Source organism: Bufo gargarizans, chromosome 6 (assembly GCF_014858855.1).
Source record: "Bufo gargarizans isolate SCDJY-AF-19 chromosome 6, ASM1485885v1, whole genome shotgun sequence".
NCBI classification, from domain to species: domain Eukaryota; kingdom Metazoa; phylum Chordata; class Amphibia; order Anura; family Bufonidae; genus Bufo; species Bufo gargarizans.
The window spans coordinates 387,588,328-387,606,680 of record NC_058085.1 but is presented as its reverse complement, the minus strand read 5'-3'; the positions used below and the strand labels follow the sequence as shown (position 1 = coordinate 387,606,680).

The following is an 18,353-nucleotide window of genomic DNA, read 5'->3' as shown; positions in this document are numbered from 1 at the left end:
AGGGAGGGGGAGGCCGCCGCACTGGTAATATTTAATACTGGGGAGGGAGGGGGGCCCGCACTGGCCACCAATAAGTTAATTACAGGAGGAGGGGGGGGGTCTGCCCCCTGCTGCCTGGCAGCATCTGCCAGGCAGCAGGGGGCAGTCATGTACACAGTTCTCAGTATATTCTAACATGAAGCGTCCCCATCACCATGGGAACGCCTCTGTGTTAGAATATACTGTCGGATCTGAGGTTTACGATGTAACTCAAATCCGATGGTATATTCTAACATAGAGGCGTTCCCATGGTGATGGGGACGCTTCAAGTTAAAATATACCATCGGATCGGAGAAAACTCCGATCTGATGGGGACTCCTGACTTTGCATTGAAAGTCAATGGGGGACGGATCCGTTTGAAATTGCACCATATTGTGTCAACGTCAAACGGATCCGTCCCCATTGACTTGCATTGTAAGTCTGGACGGATCCGTTTGGCTCCGCACGGCCAGGCGGACACGAAAACGCTGCAAGCAGCGTTCAGGTGTCCGCCTGCTGAGCGGAGCGGAGGCCAAACGGTGCCAAACTGATGCATTCTGAGCGTATCCGCATCCACTCAGAATGCATTGGGGCTGGACGGATGCGTTCGGGGCCGCTTGTGAGAGCCTTCAAACGGAACTCACAAGCGGAGCCCCGAACGCTAGTGTGAAAGTAGCCTAAGGAAGTACAATATGTGACGAAAAAACAATCTCAGAATGGCCTGGATAAGTAAAATGGCCTCAGATTTGCAAAAAAATGGCCTGGTCCTTAAGGTGAAAATGAGCTTGGTCCTTAAGGGGTTAAGCTATCAGTCCATTACAAACAGGCTCCTGCAAACAGGGGAAGCCTTTGTCAGCTGGACGTCCCCGTTGCAGCAGCCACAGTACACCGAGGGAGCGTGTCCACCGTAGCAGGAGCCAGTGTTGGAGCGCTGTCCACTGTTTCATTGAGTGGGTTTCAAGTAGTGGACCCCCCATCAGTGATGTGTTTTGATAGGTCAGGAGACAACACATTAAATTTTTTCCCCCATTTAATAAAAATAATATTAAAAGTTATGGACTCTGTTTGAATTTCTCACATTTCAAGATGTCTGCTTGCTGTCAGTGAATGGAAACAAGCTGTATATGTTTGATAGCTGTGAACCTGTCGTGATCTAGAAAGCTCTGGCAACGATGTGCGTGCGCAGTGCAAAGAAAAAAAAAATGGGAGTTAGCACATCCCAGTGTGCAGGTGCACGTCACCTTGGCTGAAAGCACAGAAACAAACACAACAGCGCTCTGCAAACGCAAATAATCAGGTGAACAATACAACATAGCATACTCACTGTAGAAATGTACTAATGCTACGTTATAAGGCTCCGTGTGCTGTCCGCATCTGTGGCTCCGTTCTGTGGACCGCAAAAAAAAAATATAACGTCCTATTCTTGTCCGCGCTTTGCGGACAAGAATAGGCAGTTATATTAAAGGCTGTCCATGCCGTTCCGCAAATTTCGGAACAGACGCCATCAGTGTTTTGCGGACCGCAAAACGCACAACGGTCGTGTGCCTATAGCCTAAATGTGAGATTCTTGGCAAATACATTTTGTACAAAATTGTTTGTGCCTGTCAACCAACGACAAGACGATCTCTTTAGGACAGGAGCTTACACTAAAATACTACCTCCTGTGGTGCCGTACTGGCCTTCATTAAATTCAGAGTATGCAGCTTCTACATGCATGCTGAGCCCGTTCTGTATTCTACCTCTTTTGGTGCCACAACGGCCTCCATTATGTTCAGGGAATGCAGGTTCCCCATGCATGCTGAGCACACTCTGTATTTTACCTCTCTTGGTGCCTCCTTTAAATGCAGGGACAGCAGACTGCAGCTTTATACTTGCACTATTTAAAATCAGTAAAAAAAAAAAGGGAAACTAATACGTGTGTATTCTGTTTCCGTATGTCCATCCACAAAAAAAATGGAACAAGTCCTATTATTATCCACCTTAGGCCTCATGCACTTGTTTTTCGTGATTTTCTGCGGACCCATTGATTTTCAATGGGTCCGTTGAAAACTCTGCTAATGCACCGTTTCCCATCCGTGGTTCCAGTCCGTCAAAAAAATATAACCTGTCCTATTATTTTCGCGGACCCATTCAAGTCAATGGGACTGCAAAAAAACGCGGAGGCACACAAGATTGTCATCCGCGTCAGTTTTTTTTTTTCCTATCATTTGCATGGCAAACCTGTCTTAGACTTTTTTTTTTACATTCCTTTGTCTGGTGGTCCTCCAAAAATAAAGGAAGACACACAGAAACAAAAACGGATCATGGAACAACGGAACCCCATTTTGCGGAACGGAACACAACAATGGTTGTGTGCATGAGGCCTTACTGAGAAGGATAGACTGTTCTGTTAGGGGCCATTAACGGATCACGAAACGCCCAACGGTCGTGAGCATGAGCCCTTAGGGCTCTTTCACACCTGCGTTCTTCTGTTCCGGCATAGAGTTCCGTCGTCGGGGCTCTATGCCGGAAGAATCCTGATCAGTTTTATCCTAATGCATTCTGAATGGAGAGAAATCCGTTCAGGATGCATCAGAATGTCTTCAGTTCCGGACAGGAACGTTTTTTGGCCGGAGAAAATACCGCAGCATGCTGCGCTTTTTGCTCCGGCCAAAAATCCTGAACACTTGCCGCAAGGCCGGATCCAGAATTAATGCCCATTGAAAGGTATTGATCCGGATCCGGCCTTAAGCTAAACGTCGTTTCGACGCATTGCCGGATCCGACGTTTAGCTTTTTCTGAATGGTTACCATGGCTGCCGGGACGCTAAAGTCCTGGCAGCCATGGTAAAGTGTAGTGGGGAGCGGGGGAGCAGTATACTTACCGTCCGTGCGGTTCCCGGGGCGCTCCAGAGTGACGTCAGGGCGCCCCACGCGCATGGATGACGTGATCACATGGACACGTCATCCATGCGCATGGGGCGCTCTGACGTCATTCTGGAGCGCCCCGGGAGCCGCGCGGACTGTAAGTATACCGCTCCCCACTACTACTATGGCAACCAGGACTTTAATAGCGTCCTGGCTGCCATAGTAACACTGAACGCATTTTGAAGACGGATCCGTCTTCAAATGCTTTCAGTTCACTTGCGTTTTTCCGGATCCGGCATGTAATTCTGGCAAGTGGAGTACATGCCGGATCCGGACAACGCAAGTGTGAAAGAGGCCTTAGTCAGCACATCCCAGTGCGCAAGTGCACGTCGCCGTGCTGGACCCACTACTTTGTTTCTATAGTGGATTTGTTTTTCCTAAGGATCTGTGCACCGAGTACTGGCAAAGGCGGTGAGCTGATTGCATTTATTTTTTTGGTGTATTTAGTGTAGTTTCCTGTCCTAAAGAGATCACCTTGTTGTTGGCGAACAGGCACAATTTTGTACAAAATGTATTTGCCAAGAATCTCACATTTATAACGTAGCATTAGTACATCTTCTATCGTTAGTAAGGCACGGTTGTATTTACTTCGTTATTTGTGTTTGTAAAGCGCTGTTGCATTATGTCTGTTTTTGCTGAAGTGCGTGCGGAGGAGTAGATCTGGCCGGATTGTCAGCCAGTGAATGGAAATGAGGAGGATTTTTTTTGTTTTTCCTTTCACAGACAGCAAGAAGAGATTTTGAAACCTGCAGGAACATGAAATATAAAGTATATGATAAAGCTTGTTGCCATAGGGCTGGAGAACCCTTTACATGAAGGCTTACAGTGGGGGGGGCTGCAGTGTGTTTAGCACAAGCCGGGGGCGCTATCAGCTTGCCCCATGTGTTGGCAGAGAAGGCGAATTTATATAATAGTCCTTGTGAGATACGAGATAAGATCACTGATGGCGACGCTGTATGAGCTCACTGCGGACAGCTCCGGTTTCCTGTATGTCGCTGTTTCTTTCAGCAGCATACACTCCATTTCCTGCACAAGTAAACAGAACAATGTGCGGTCACTAAGTGGTTAATACAGAGGAAGGAATCATGCACACAGATGTATTACCGCTCTGTACAGCGCAGTATTGACTCCATGGCACAAAAAAAGTACCTTTTATGTATTATAAACATCATGGGTGGTGCGGGAGCTGTGACCACAGCGATAGGTGCCAGCTGTGCCGCCCCCTGACACCCTGCTGCAGAGTGGCCCGTCCTGTGCCTGCCTGATAGTGCTGTGACGTCACAGGTAGGTTAGACATCATAGACTACTACTCCATCCTCCTTGTCTCGTGGATCTGCATTACCAGCCTTGCCTCCGTAATAGTTAATTACTGCACGGTGCGAGCTTGCGCAGGATGCGTACAACGATGAAAAGCAAAAAAAAAAGGAAAATGTTCTTGGGTTAATGTTTTTCATTATCATTGTGGCCAAGGTCATCCAGAATGTAAAATACATCCTGGCTCTAGAGGAAAACCACCTGCCGGTCTAGGCGCGGTTCACGACAGGGATTTAACTAAAGGGGTTGTACAGAATTAGAAAAACATGGCTGCTTTCTTCCAAAAACAGCGCCCCCCTGTCCTCAGGTTATGTCTGGTATTGCAGCTCTGCCCCAGAGCTAATCTGAGCTGCAGTACCAGATGCAACCCTGGTGTGGCGTTTTACAAGGAAGCCGCCATGTTTTTCTGATCCTGGACAAGCAGAGGACACCAAAGTGAGAGAATCTCTGCGCTTTACGTCGCCCTTCTCAGGCCCTGTACAAAGTATAACCCAATGGGCCTGAAATCTGGCATTTTTAGTGCACAGTACAGGTATATATAATTGTATATATGTATACCGGAGTGGTCATTGACTCTGCCGTCTGTTCCTCCCGCAGGTGTGAAGGATGGGGCGTTCACGGTGTTACAGGTGGTGGAAGCTCTTGGGTAAGACATACTCTGGCTATATCACATAATGAAGAATTCCGACTCCAATCATTCATCTGTGAATCGCCGTAAAAATCACACAGTGTCCTGGAAATATTAGTCCCAGTATCGACGTGTATTCTGCTTCTTCAGTGTCAGGCCTCTATCACACGTCCGTGAATCATGAACCACGGACAGCACACGTACCCATTGATTTTAAAGGGGTTAACAGAATTTATATTGATGACCTATCCTTTGTGGGGGGCCGACACCCACCGATTAGCACTCTGTGAAACACCACAGCCTCTTCCTAGGCCATGTTATGTCACCATACCTCGGTCGCGTGGCCCAGTTGCAGATGAGCCCCATTCAAGTCAATGGGACTGAGCTGTAATACCAAGCACAGCCACTATGCAGTGTATGGCGCTGTGCTTGGAGCCTGCATTGCCCACCAGAGCTCTGGAGAGCGCAGCAGCTCCCTGAAACAGCTAATCAATGGGGGTGTTGGGACTCAGACCCCCACCAATGGGATAATGATGACCTATCCTGATAACCCCTTTTAATGTATTTATTTTCCCATCAGTGAACCAAACCTGTTCACTGAGGTCTGGGAAATCAACTGAAACATCATGGATGCCCTCCATGTTCTATTAGGGATTTTTCACTGATGCTTGCTATGAGATGCTCTGGAAACTAATTTTCAGCCAAGCAATTTACGTGGAATACAAATGACGCACCTTTCAAAGCCGGATCCTTCGCCGACCATCGTGTGATTGATGTCATCACGAACATGTGAAAGAGGCCTTATATTGGTAGAACAGGTGCCGTGTGGAGATACCTACCTCTGGTGACCTCCATTATCAGAGCCCATTGGGGTTGTCATTCACTCATTTACTGACCGTGAATTACAAATAAAACATTATGCAGGGTGACCACGTCCTCCGCCATCTTGCTGCTCTTCCTATATACCTATCATAGTACTTCAGGAGCACTTGATGGTACAAATGGCCCATATCTGGCTGTAACACTGGTATTGGCACAATATGAACTTATTCTCTATCCAAAGGATAGATGTTAAGCATGTGATTCGTAAAGGTCTGACTGCTGGGACCCCCTGTAATCACAGTAATGGGGGTTTGGCGCACCAGAAAGAATGGAGTAGTGGTTTGAGCACTCCCTCTACAGCGCCATTCATTCTCTGTGGGACTGCTGGAGACAGCTGAGCGCTGCACTCGCCTCTCTCTGACAGTCACCTAGAGAGTCAATGGAGGTGCAAGGGCTCTGACTCCCACCAGTCAGTTCTTTTTCCTTTTTCTCCGTGGATAGGGGATAAGTTAATATCATCGCACAACCCCATGAATGTTGCCATCTTATACTGTAGATGAAGATTTTCTAAGTCTAAGGCTACTTTCACACTTGTGGCAGGACGGATCCGACAGGCTGTTCACCATGTCTGATCCGTCCTGCGGAGAAAGCTGCCGGACTAAAAAGCCTGACATGCCGTAATTTTAGTCCGGCGGCTTTTGCCGTGCACCGCCAGAGCTCCGCCCCCATCCCTATTATAGTCAATGGGGACGGAGAGGCGGCACAGCGAAATAGCCGCAGGACGGATCCAACATGGTGAACAGCCTGTCGGATCCGTCCTGCCGCAAGTGTGAAAGTACCCTTAGGGACCCCTTAGGTTCTCCGGTAATTAGGAAAATGAAAATATTTAAATATTACTTTATTATAAATATGTTCCCAAATAACTTTCATTAGGTATAATGGCTTGTTTTGTCCAGGAAGCAGTCGTCAGGGGAAATAAAATGGCCCCTATCCTATTAGCACATAGAAAACCTGTCCTAATCACACATGAGGACAAGTTACTTCAGAACACTGAGCCAAAGAGCTGCCTCATCCTCCTCTCTGCTCGTCGGGGATTATGATCCTGAATAGAGCAGATTAAGGCTAGGTCTACACGACTACGTTTGTTGCACCAATGTCGCTCAACAATTTTTATAATGATAGTCTATGGTGTCACACTGCGACGCGACAGTCGCAAAAAATCCATTCGAGATGGGAACTGTCGCAGCATGTCGCATTGTGACGCCATAGACTATCATTATAAAAATTGTTGCGCGACAAATGTTGCAGTGTAGTTGTGCCCTATCTGTCACACGACACATGTCATCGTGTAGACCTAGCCTAAATTAATCTGTTGGAATGGAGTTCATGAGGAGAGTATAGGGAGGAGGTGGGATGTGGCTAATGAGCAGCAGTTGTATGCAGTCTCCATTACCACAGCCCGACATTACCACAGTCTGTCCTGTCCGTCCTCTCTGTACTTCATGTCTCCTCATGAACTCCATTCCTACAGAGAATTCATTTAATTAGCCGTTTTCAGGATCCTAATCCCTGACGAGCAGAGAGGAGGATGAGGCAGCTCTTTGGCTCAGTGTTCTGAAGTAACTTGTCCTCCTGTGTGATTAGGACAGGTTTTGTTTGTGCCAATAGGACGGCGACCATTTTATTTCTCCTAATGATTGCTCCTCAGACAAAACGAGCCTTTATAACTAATGAAAGGTATTTTGGAATAGATTTATAATAAAGTAGTAATTGAGTATTTTCAGTAATTTAATATTTTCTTAATTCCCAGAGAACCCCTTTAACCCCGTAAGGCAGTATAGACTTTGCTGTAGGAGGACCCAGAATAATGACAGGTCAGCGGCTGTAGTGTCAAGACAGAAATCTAGTCTGGAATGGAGCCAAAGGTCAAAGCCTGGATAGAGACAGCGGGTACTGGGTAAACAATCCAAAGGATGAAGCCGGAGCCATGTCCATTAACAAGGCCGTGGTCAAACAGGAATCGGGATCAGGGGCACCAGGACAGATAATGAATCTGGCAAGGCATGCCGGGAAAATTCCCCTTTAAATAGGCCGCAGTGTCTGACATTCTGACATAATTTCTGGCTGCCAGTTGCCTTAGCTACCTGATGCTGTTGTGCCAGGAGCAGCCATGGAGGCTGCCAGGGGTGAAATGAGTAACAAACGGTCATTGGCATTCACCGCTCTTAGAAATGCCATGTCTCCAGTGGTTAGGACTCGTCGTAACAGATTTATTGCTTATCTCATTTTTATTTTATTTTTTATTTTTGCCCAGGTCCTGTCTGGCAAGCCCTGAACCCAGGACTAGAGGGCGAGGCGTTCAGCTCCTCTCACAGGTCTTACTACAGTGTTATGCCAACCTGAAAGAAAAAGAAGGTACAGCGCGTCCTCGTCAGCCCTCACGAGCCTCTCTCACGTTCTGTTCCTCCGTCAGGACACATTGTGATTTGCAGGGATGACTCCGCTGTGTTACAACAGATGTTTACTTTGATTTTAAAGCCGTTCTGTTCCTCTGTAATTGTCGGTTAATGGGCACGTCCAGATGTTTTTGATGTCCGGGCCTGGCTCATTGGTGCGGATTCTGCTCATTGTGCACTGGCATCAGTACAATAGCCCATGGAGCGCCCAGTGAGCGCAGCGAAAATTGTAAAATAAAAATTAAAGTAGCTGAATATGAAATTAAATGGATCAAACGCAGCGGATGTCTGTATGATGCTGACTCTCAATCATCTGACTTGAGTCATGGAAAAAGCCGATATTTCAGTGCTGACGATCTGTGTCATAATGGCAGATTATTTACAACCAGGACCTAGCTGGATGTCCTATGCAAAGCAGCAATAATCGGAAATTGCATTGAAAAATGTCCAATGAAGCTGCGTTGCAAATAGCTTTGATTAAAAATCTCCTACCATGATGTGTGTTCATGGTGCCAGACAAACCCTGTGCAGCCATACTGTCTTCTAATTCCCTCCTACCTCTGAAGCTTCACTAGGGAGCAATTCATATTGGTAACCATATACTTATGGTGCTATGTGCCCGCAGCTGCAGGTCTTTTCAGCTTGTAAATACCGCCTCTGTGTGATCTCTTGACGATTCAGGTCGGGAGTTGCTGTACTTGGCACGTAGTGTTCTAGTGCAATATTATCAGCGTCTTCTAAATGCTCTTACCCTGGGTTCACACCTGAGCGTTTTACAGCGCGTTCAAACGCGCTGTAAAACGCTTAAGACATGAAAACCAATGCTTCCCTATGGGAAGGGTTCACACCTGGGCGTTTTACAGCGCGTACGAACGCGCTGTAAAACGCCCGACGCTCAAACAAGTACTTGAGCTTCTTTGGGGCGTTTTGACGCGCGTTTGTGGCCATAGGACACTGCAGTCAATGACACAAACGCGCGTCAAACGCGCGTCTACTATTACAAAAAACGCGCATAAAAACGCGCGTAAAACGCGCGTTTGAGGAACGCTCAGGTGTGAACCCAGGGTAAAAGGGCATCTGTCAGCAGATTTGTACCTATGACACTGGCTGACCTGTTACATGTGCGCTTGGCAGCTGAAGGCATCTGTGTTGGTCCCATGTTCATATGTGCCCGCATTGCTGAGAAAAATGAGGTTTTAGTATATGCAAATGAGCCTCAAGGAGCAACGGGGGAGTTGCTGTTACACCTAGAGGCTTTGCTCTCTCTGCAACTGCTGCACCCTCTGCACTTTGATTGACAGGGCCAGGCAGTGTAAACATCATGACTCCTGACCCTGTCAATCCAAAATGCAGAGAGAGAGGAGCCTCTAGGTGTAATGGGTACGCCCCCGTTGCTCCTAGAGACTCATTTGCATATAATGAAACTTCATTTTTCTCAGCAATGCGGCCACATATGAAAATGCGACCAACACAGATGCCTCCAGCTGCCGAACGCGCATGTAACTGGTCAGCCAGTGTCATAGGTACAAACCTGCCGACAGATGCCCTTTAAATAAATGGTGACTGTTTCCTTTTAAACAGGGGATACAGGGGGGAATTTATCGTCGGAGGAATATTTGAAGTCAGTTTTGCTTGAGTCTGTGTTGGGGTACTTTGTGCCACATTTTAAATGTCACAGGTTGTTTAAAAAATTTGGCTTTTCCTTAAACCTAACACTTCTGTTTTCCTCCTCCACCTCTTACTGGAGTGAGATTGTGACTTAAGAAAAAAAAAGCCGCAATGATAAATCTTGAGTGCAACTCATTAACATAGCTAACCACACCCACTTTCCCACCCATATTTCAAAAGTGGAGTGAGTGGTGTAAAAATGCAAAAAGTTGCAAAATTTTGCACAAGTGTAAAAAGCTGTAATTTTTTGCGGAAGCGCTCAATTATTGCGCAGTCAACTGTGAAAAAGTTGAGACTTTTTGATGCCAGAATTCTGGAGTGAAGGTATGATAAATCAGGGCCACATCATTTCTGTATTCAATAGGCCAGACTTTGTGTACTGTATGGCCTATCGCAAGCCTTTTTCAATCTTGGGATATTAAATGAAGACAGATTATATATTAATAAAGACCTTATTATACAGTCCTATAGTTCCTCTCCCTCCTTGGTACACCCCTCCCTCCATTTTGTGGTATATTTGCCATTCAGAACTTTATCAGAGCTGAATGATAACTGATGCAGAAGCTGAAATCTTAGATATATATATCTCTTGTTCTTTGACTGACATTTGCTTCTTCTGTGTTTTGTGTCATTTAGTGGAGGTCTTAGTTGTGTTTTATGAAAACAGACTGAAGGATCACCACGTCATTATACCACATGTCCTCCATGGACTCAAAGCGCTGGTAAGTCTGCTCGTATGCCATCCTCCTGTGCCAGCAAAGCAGTGGACTTTTTTTTAAAGTGTACCTCCAGTTATAGAGCAGGAGTGTGTGCAAATATCATTTTTCTAAATACATTGCATTGCAGATTCTGTCTCTAAATCGCAGCAGGGATCGGCCAGTCCATGTGCTGTGGTCTGACTGTATCCTTCTGTCTCCTAGGCTTCTGTATTAGCTACAAGCCTGTGAGACTGAGCAGGACACAGTCTCCTAGCGCATAGATATGAATAACCTGTAGCACAGGCGTTGGCTGCTCCATGCTGTCTAGACGTGTAGTCTTCAATGCAGGTTATTAAGAAAAATTATTATACACACCTTATGATATATTGCTTACAGCCCCAAATGGGGAAAACATCATTAAATTCCCCAATAGATTATATACAGTGTCCTGATGCTGTTACCCCATTGTCCTATTATTGATCCATATGGTTCATTTTCACAACGATATATGCCACCAGGGATATATATAATTGCATGTTTTCTTTGGCAGAGTATGTCTGTGGTCTTCCCCCCGGGGCGCGTGGTGTCGGTACTGAAATCCATATTCCAGGAAGTCCACGTTCAGGTTAGTATCTGGATTGCCTTTCTACTATTGAATTCTGCAATGTCTTGGTTCTGAGTAATTGACTGTTTATCTCCTTCCTTGTGTTCCAGTCTTTAATGCAACTTGACCGTCACACAGTCTATAGGATCATCACCAATTTTATGAACAACCGGGAAGAAGGTATGAACCCATAGGAATCTATGACCTCTTAATGGTCCCTGACTTCTCAACAAACTTTGCATAACTTTATAGTAGAGGTGAATATATAAGATCTTATAATATATCTTATTAGAGACAGCAGTTCACTCCTCCTCGCCCCTCCCCTCTCCGTAGACTTCTATGGGCAGAATTTCCTTCTGTGAAATGACAGTCTGTCTTTTGTCTCAAGACAGATTTAACAGAATGTTCATTCAGGAGGGGGGAGGGGGAGGGGGGGGGGACAAAGCATTTTTCTTTGATTGGGTATATTACAAAGTTTCTTATATTCACCAGAACAATTAATTTATGCAAACTTTGTTGAAAGGTTAGTGATCATTTAAATATAACAAGAAAGGGAAAGCTATATGCGCTATATTTTTGGGGCAGTTGGTGTCAAACCCTTTTACAACCTTGGGGATCCTTAAAGAGGGTTTTCAACTTTTGGATTGATGAACTAGTCTTAGAATAAGCCATCTCTGTGTAAATGATGGGGGTCTGACCCCTTGGCCACACACCGATAAGCAGATGTAGTTCCTCTGAGGTATTGCCTCAGGCTGTAATGTCCTCCTTTGTGCCCCGGAGAGTAAATGTCCCCCCATTTTTGGAATTGAAGTTAATTGGGGCTGAGCGCGATACCAAGCACAACCGCTATCAAATGGACAGTGCAGTGCTTGATGAGCAGGGAGAAGGCAGCAACAGTACTGCAAGCATCGGTGCCTTTTCAAACAGCTGGTCAGCGGTGGTCCCGGGTGTCAGAACCCCACTGATCAGATACTGATGACCTAAGTCTTGGAAAACCCCTTTTAAGGTTCGTTAGTTGCTGCAGCATCTAAACCATTTAACTATTTCACTGCAGAGCTAAAGAGCCTTGGAGCAGATTTCACATTTGGGTTTATTCAAGTCATGGATGGAGAAAAGGATCCAAGGAATCTTCTGGTGGCCTTCCAGATTGTACAGAACATCATTACGAAGAACTATTCTCTTGGTAAGGTAACATCTAGTATAATGATGGGTTTTACTAATGGAGGTGATGCCTTGTGCTGATTTTAGAGGACCTGTCACCTTTTTTTTTTTTAATACCTTTTGCTGTTGTCCTTCTTTCCAGCGCACCCCCCCCCCCCCCCCCATCCATCCTTCCATTCTCTCATTGTTGGGCTACACGACCGTATGTGTTTTGTGGTCCACAAATTGCGGATCCACCCAAAAAAATGGATGACGGATCCATTGTAACAATGCCTATCCTTGTCCGCAAAATGGACAAGAATAGGACATGTTCTATTATTATTATTTTTTTTGGCGGGGCTACGGAACGGACAGACGGATGCGGATAGCACACATTGTGCTGTCCACATTTTTTGCGGACCCATTGAAATGAATGGGTCTGCATCCGATCTGCAAAAAAAACACGGAACAGACAGTGAAACAAAATACTTTCGTGTGAATGCAGCCTTAGAAATAGCAGCTGGGAGGAAGAGGAGGTTGTACATGGTAGATCTGAGTGTGGAGAGGAGGGAAACATCCAAGGAGCGCAGACCAACACCCTGCTGCAGTGGCCAGGATCAGAGCTAGACTGGGTCATCAATATTACAGACCCTGCAAATAGTTTATATTAACTTTTTTTCTTTATTTTAATTGAATATTTTTTTTCCCTTTTTTTATTAGGTCCATTTGTGGAGGAATTATTTGAAGTGACGTCCTGTTACTTCCCCATTGACTTCACCCCTGTAAGTGTCCACTGCGCTGTGATTTCATTTATTTTATCACCATGTTGTTTTGGTATCCATTCACCTATTTGGTTGTTTTGCAGCCATCCAATGATCCACATGGAATTACCAGAGAAGATCTGATACTGGGCCTCCGAGCTGTGCTGGCGTCTACGCCTCGTTTTGCTGAGGTGAATCGTCTTGTATAAAATAGAAAATTAATACAATTGTGGAACTGTATATCCCAATATCCTTTATTGCAGATTTATCTTAAAGGTTTCGCCCCCAGTTTCAAGCTGCAATAAAGAACGGGTAAGCACTTACCTGCCAGATCCTGCGACGCTTCACATGTTCTCCCACCCTCCTTTATTTACCTGGATGCAGCAGTGACATCACGTTGACAGCACATGACAGCTGCAGTCACTCACTTGCCTCTTCGGCTGCACCGTGAGGCCATTGATTGGCTGCAGCAGTCATGTTTTGTCTACGAGACATCTCCACTTCAGCCAGGTAAATAGAGCCCAGCTGGGAGAAACTGAGCAGCAGCATGGGATCTGCCGGGGTAAGTACCTACCCATTCTTCATTGTAGTTTGATCAGGAGGGTTGTTTTAAAGGTATTGTCTCCTGAGGCTTCCGCAGTCAACCCACTTGTCTACTGATTTTGGACTCCTTAAAGAGTCTGAGCTGTACCTGAAAAGCTAAGACTACGTCCACATACCCATTTACAAAGTAGTCTGTTCCGGCAGAGAACAGACTACCGGAGTTCACTGTATCCGGCATAGCAGAATACTGCCGTGTACCGCCAGATCCATATTGACTATAATGGGATCCAGCAGCTTTCGAATAAATGCTGTCATTTATGCCGGAAACCATTCGGATCCCTCTATAGTTAATGTGGATTTGGTAGACCGCAGCAGTATCCAGCTGTGCCGGATATAGTCGATTTGTAAATGGATATGTGAACGTAGCCTAACCTGTGGAGAGAAGACACTTTGGGGGAGATTTATTAAGACCGGCTCTTTCTGGGCTGGTCTTCATATCCTCTGCAATGCCTGAGGATGCGCCTAATATATGACAGGGCGCACGCCTCCTCATATATTAGATGCATCCTCCAGCAGTTCATGTGACTAGACCGCAATCTACAACAGTTTGGAACGGTCATAGATTTCTGGCTTAATTTGCGCCGGGAAAACTGGCGTAAATGAAGATAAATTTGACGTGGCTGCTGGTCACGCCCCTTCCCACCCTGCCATGTCCCCTTTTGGAAAAGTGGTGAGGTAAAACCCACCACTTGTGACTGTTTTTTCAGAAGTCATGTTTAAAAAAAGGCAAACGCGCTGTTTGTGACTTTCTTTTAACGCCACTTTTCTTCCGCAAACTAAATGATAAATCTGCCCCTTTGAGCAGTACTTGCCCTTTGGTCACTCCGCTGATTTTGCAATCCTGGCAGGGAACACATGACCACCTGACTGGCAGCTGGCTCTTCCTCGTGACCAGATGTGCTGCTCGTTCTTTCTGTTCAGCTGCTTAATGTATGTGTAGCTGAACAGGAAGAAAGAGGAGCACATCTGGCCGCAGCATCAGAGGGAGAGCCCGCAGCCACTTGGGCAATCGCATGATCCCAGCTGGAATTGCCGAATCGGCGCAGCAGTGTAAAAGTAAGTACTGCTCAAAATGTCTTCACTCCGCAGGTTAGCTGAAAAAGTCTTTTTAAGTACAGGTCTGGAGAATCCCTTTAACCGTAAATGTCTACAGCAAGGCTCTAAAGTAGCTGCCAGTGAATGCACAAGTGTTTGTATCCTCTTCTTTCCAGATATATGTGTGATAGGTTTTCCTACTTTGCCTTTTGTATGATCATTTCCTGTTTCAATTAGAAATATGGTGTCCAGCAACCTCATCCCTAGCCCGTCAGCAGAGATGTCCAGTCGCTAAACGAAGTACTAGTAATCCGCTCAGAGATGAGTACTAATGGACTTGCCATATGTTCCTGTTTTACAGTTTCTGCTTCCGCTGCTGATTGAGAAAATGGATTCTGACGTACAAAGTTCCAAAGTGGATGCAATGCAAACATTGGTAAGGAAATGATATTGGAAAGCGTGCGGTCTAGATTATACCCCTGGTCAGTGTTTGGCATCGCAGTGTAGTTAAAGGGGATGTCCGTCTTTTTTTTTTTTTTTTTTTTTTTTTTTATATTGATGACCTCAGGATAGGTTATCAATATCAGATCGGCGGGGGTCCGACTCCCAGCACCTCCGTCGATCAGCTGTTTGCAGAGAAAGCAGCGCTTGTATGACTGCTGCCTTTTCGTCATTGTTTACTTGCAACCGCAGTGGAGAGCAGGTGTAATTACTCCTAAGCTGTCCCATTCACTTCTATGGGACTGCTTGGTTGTAATTACACCTACTCACCGCTGCAACGGCGAGAAGCTAAACAATGAAGAGAAGACGGCACTCGTACAGCACTCAGTTGATCGGCGGGGGAGCCAATCTGATATTGATAATTAGAGTTGAGCGAAGAGAGTTTCGGATGCTTAATACCAATTCATTTTGTTTAAAACTTCAGAATAATACTGTACAGAGATTCGTCTCTAGAAAGTATTAGAATGTATGGGCTCCGATGAGCCAAAGTAAGTTATTCATGAAGCCGCGCGAGACTTCGTTAAATACCTTTTAGTAATTGATTATTATAGTGAAAAACCACTTCAAAACTTGGAACCGAACTCTGCTTTGGTTCCGAGTGGTACCTTGGAACCGAAGCCGACTTCGTGAATAACTTACTTCGGCTCTTTGGAGCCCATACATTCTAATACTGTACGGAGACGAATCTCCATACAGTATTATTCCGAAGTTTTGAACGAAGATGACCTATCCTGAGGAAAGATCTTTTTAATATAAAAATTTTTTTTAAAAAGGGGACAAACCCCTTTAAGGACAGAAGAGGCTACGACAAACATTACCTACATGTTCAGACTCCAAAATATAGAGTCTTAGAAATCTCTGTGATCCTTCCCTAGATTGGCATCAGTGTTGCTGTGCAGTTAACATTACTCTCTGGTATTGCTCTGCTTGTGTCAGTCTTTACTGTAGTTCTGGCATTCAGTTCATCAAGCAACAAGCTCAGGATGAAAGGTGCTATAGGTCTGAAGCTTATATAGGAAATATTCATGAAAAATGCATAAAAATAATTTGTAGTAAGCAATACATGTGTGGCTGCAATCATTCATATTAACCTCTGCCTTTGATCGCAGACTGCGGCATGTGCGCTGTATGAACAGAAAGAACTGAAAGAGTTTCTGTCTGGCCTTTGGTCTTCCATCCGCAGAGAGGTTGGTTTCTCTTGATGATTTCTACGGATTGCTGTTTTATCCTGATGGATTTGGGGTGATTGTTGCTTGTCTCTTAGGTATTTCAGACAGCGAGTGACAAGGTTGAAGCTGAAGGCCTGGCCGCTCTCCATGCTCTGTCCGCCTGCCTGTCCCGCTCCGTCCTAGGTCCAGACTCTGAAGATTTATTAAATACTTTCTTAACCAATATCTTGCAAGGTAAGAACACCGCCTACTGATATGGATTGCTCAACCATAACGATCAGTACCGTGTTATCTTCCAACTCTGTCTTCTTAGACTGCAAGCATCATTTGTGTGAGCCAGATATGAAGCTGGTATGGCCCAGTGCTAAACTACTACAGGCGGCCGCTGGTGCCTCCCCCCGGGCCTGTCTAAAGGTGACCTGTAATGTCCTGCCACTGCTTCTGGAGCAGTATAACCAGCATGAGCAGGTATGTGGCCTCTCTCTTGGCGGTTACCCTACCCTCCTCTAGGGTTGTATGGGATGGCAGTGCATATGCTTGGCCACTGCTTCATACAGCTCCTCCTTACCATGCATGTGCCGGTGGGGCAGAATGGGGGCTGGATATCCCACTAACTTAACATTTAAGACATAATGTATGACATGGTAAATTTGATGGTTGGAATATCTATTTAAAGCGGTTTTGAAAATTAAAATTTATTGAAGATGTATTCTTGTGTTATAATGTTGCGGCATATTGCTATGAAATACCATTGCAATCTGGAGCCGATCCGTTGTCTAGTGCCTCAGTGATGGGTCCATAGAAGGTAGGTTTTACACTGTATGTAGTAAGGTCAACACTCGCTGCATAATCCATTGTGCGTATAGCTGCACCAATCTGCTGTAGCCTGAAGGAACTCTGCACAGCCTGAGACATCAGTATATGACCTGCACCTTACCAACAGCTAGGGGGCGCCACACTGCTGGAAAATCAGAGGATTGTAGCGGTAGCAGCCGGATCACTGAGCAAACCCTTTTTGAACAATTTTGTTCTCTACTTTCAGAGCAGCCATCGTAGGACAATACTGGAGATGACGCTGGGATTCCTCAAGCTGCAGAGTAAATGGCTTCCAGAAGAGGGTAAGAAGGCATGTCCATCCCACATTAACGCATGGTATTTTTTCTTAACGGCTCCGTTCTCTATTTTCAAACTGTCTCTTCAGACATTTCTAAGTTATCTAATAAAACCGATGGCAGAGCCTTCCTGTAGCATTGTAATTGTCTTACACTACGATTTGTTCTATAGCAGTTCTGCATTTGTAAATTAACCTTACCTTTTTTATTACTTTTTTCTTATGTTTTTTTATTTTTTCTTTGCAGAAGAGAATGGGCTGAGTCAATTCAAAGACCCCCTGTGCAGTATGGTGTTCTCCGCAGTCACTGATCCCAGTCCACAGCTCCATCAAGTAGCCGTAAAAACTCTCACCGTGTTGGGCACACACCAAGGTATTTTACCCATCTCGTCGAGAGTCGGCCCTCTTTACCTAAGGAACCCCCACTAAAATCAATGTTATAGGGTATCCTACTGTTATACTATAACATGTTAAGATTGGAATTCCCATTTAACCCTTTGTCACATTAAAATTGGAAACCTTCTCCTGAAAAGTCACTTTTTTTATTGTAGATTTTGAATTTATGTCCGAAGTAAATCTAGTTGGCGCACAGCTCAGGGGACACTGGGGTATTTTAAACCCTTAGGCTGGTTTCACACAAGCGTTGCGGGAACATGCGCGAGTGCAAAACATTGTAATGCGTTTTGCACGCGCATGAGAAAAATCGGCATGTTTGGTACCCGGACTTCACAGAAGTTTGGGATCGGTGTTGTGTAGATTTTATTATTTTCCCTTATAACATGGTTATAAGCATGCATGATCTCCACTACATTGGGAAATTTGGCTGTTAGAATTAATGTCAGGAGTGAAAGCAGCTGAGACCTGTTTTCACTTTCATAGCTGCTATCACTCCCAAAGTAGAGTAGATCATGGATAATGC

At 45.3% G+C, this 18,353-nt stretch overlaps 1 protein-coding gene across 1 annotated transcript in view; it reads left to right on the top strand.

The window, feature by feature from the left end:
- The window catches only part of MMS19 (MMS19 homolog, cytosolic iron-sulfur assembly component), a 46,180-nt gene that overhangs the window by 7,953 nt on the left and 19,874 nt on the right, over positions 1–18,353 (top strand). The window contains exons 2-15 of the mRNA XM_044298216.1: positions 4,836–4,884; positions 8,003–8,103; positions 10,449–10,534; positions 11,061–11,135; positions 11,225–11,294; positions 12,169–12,297; positions 12,975–13,036; positions 13,120–13,206; positions 15,015–15,089; positions 16,264–16,341; positions 16,419–16,557; positions 16,637–16,791; positions 17,366–17,441; positions 17,682–17,807. Of these exons, the coding sequence (XP_044154151.1) occupies positions 4,836–4,884; positions 8,003–8,103; positions 10,449–10,534; positions 11,061–11,135; positions 11,225–11,294; positions 12,169–12,297; positions 12,975–13,036; positions 13,120–13,206; positions 15,015–15,089; positions 16,264–16,341; positions 16,419–16,557; positions 16,637–16,791; positions 17,366–17,441; positions 17,682–17,807 (1,308 nt within the window). The remainder of the gene's footprint in view (positions 1–4,835; positions 4,885–8,002; positions 8,104–10,448; positions 10,535–11,060; positions 11,136–11,224; positions 11,295–12,168; positions 12,298–12,974; positions 13,037–13,119; positions 13,207–15,014; positions 15,090–16,263; positions 16,342–16,418; positions 16,558–16,636; positions 16,792–17,365; positions 17,442–17,681; positions 17,808–18,353) is intronic.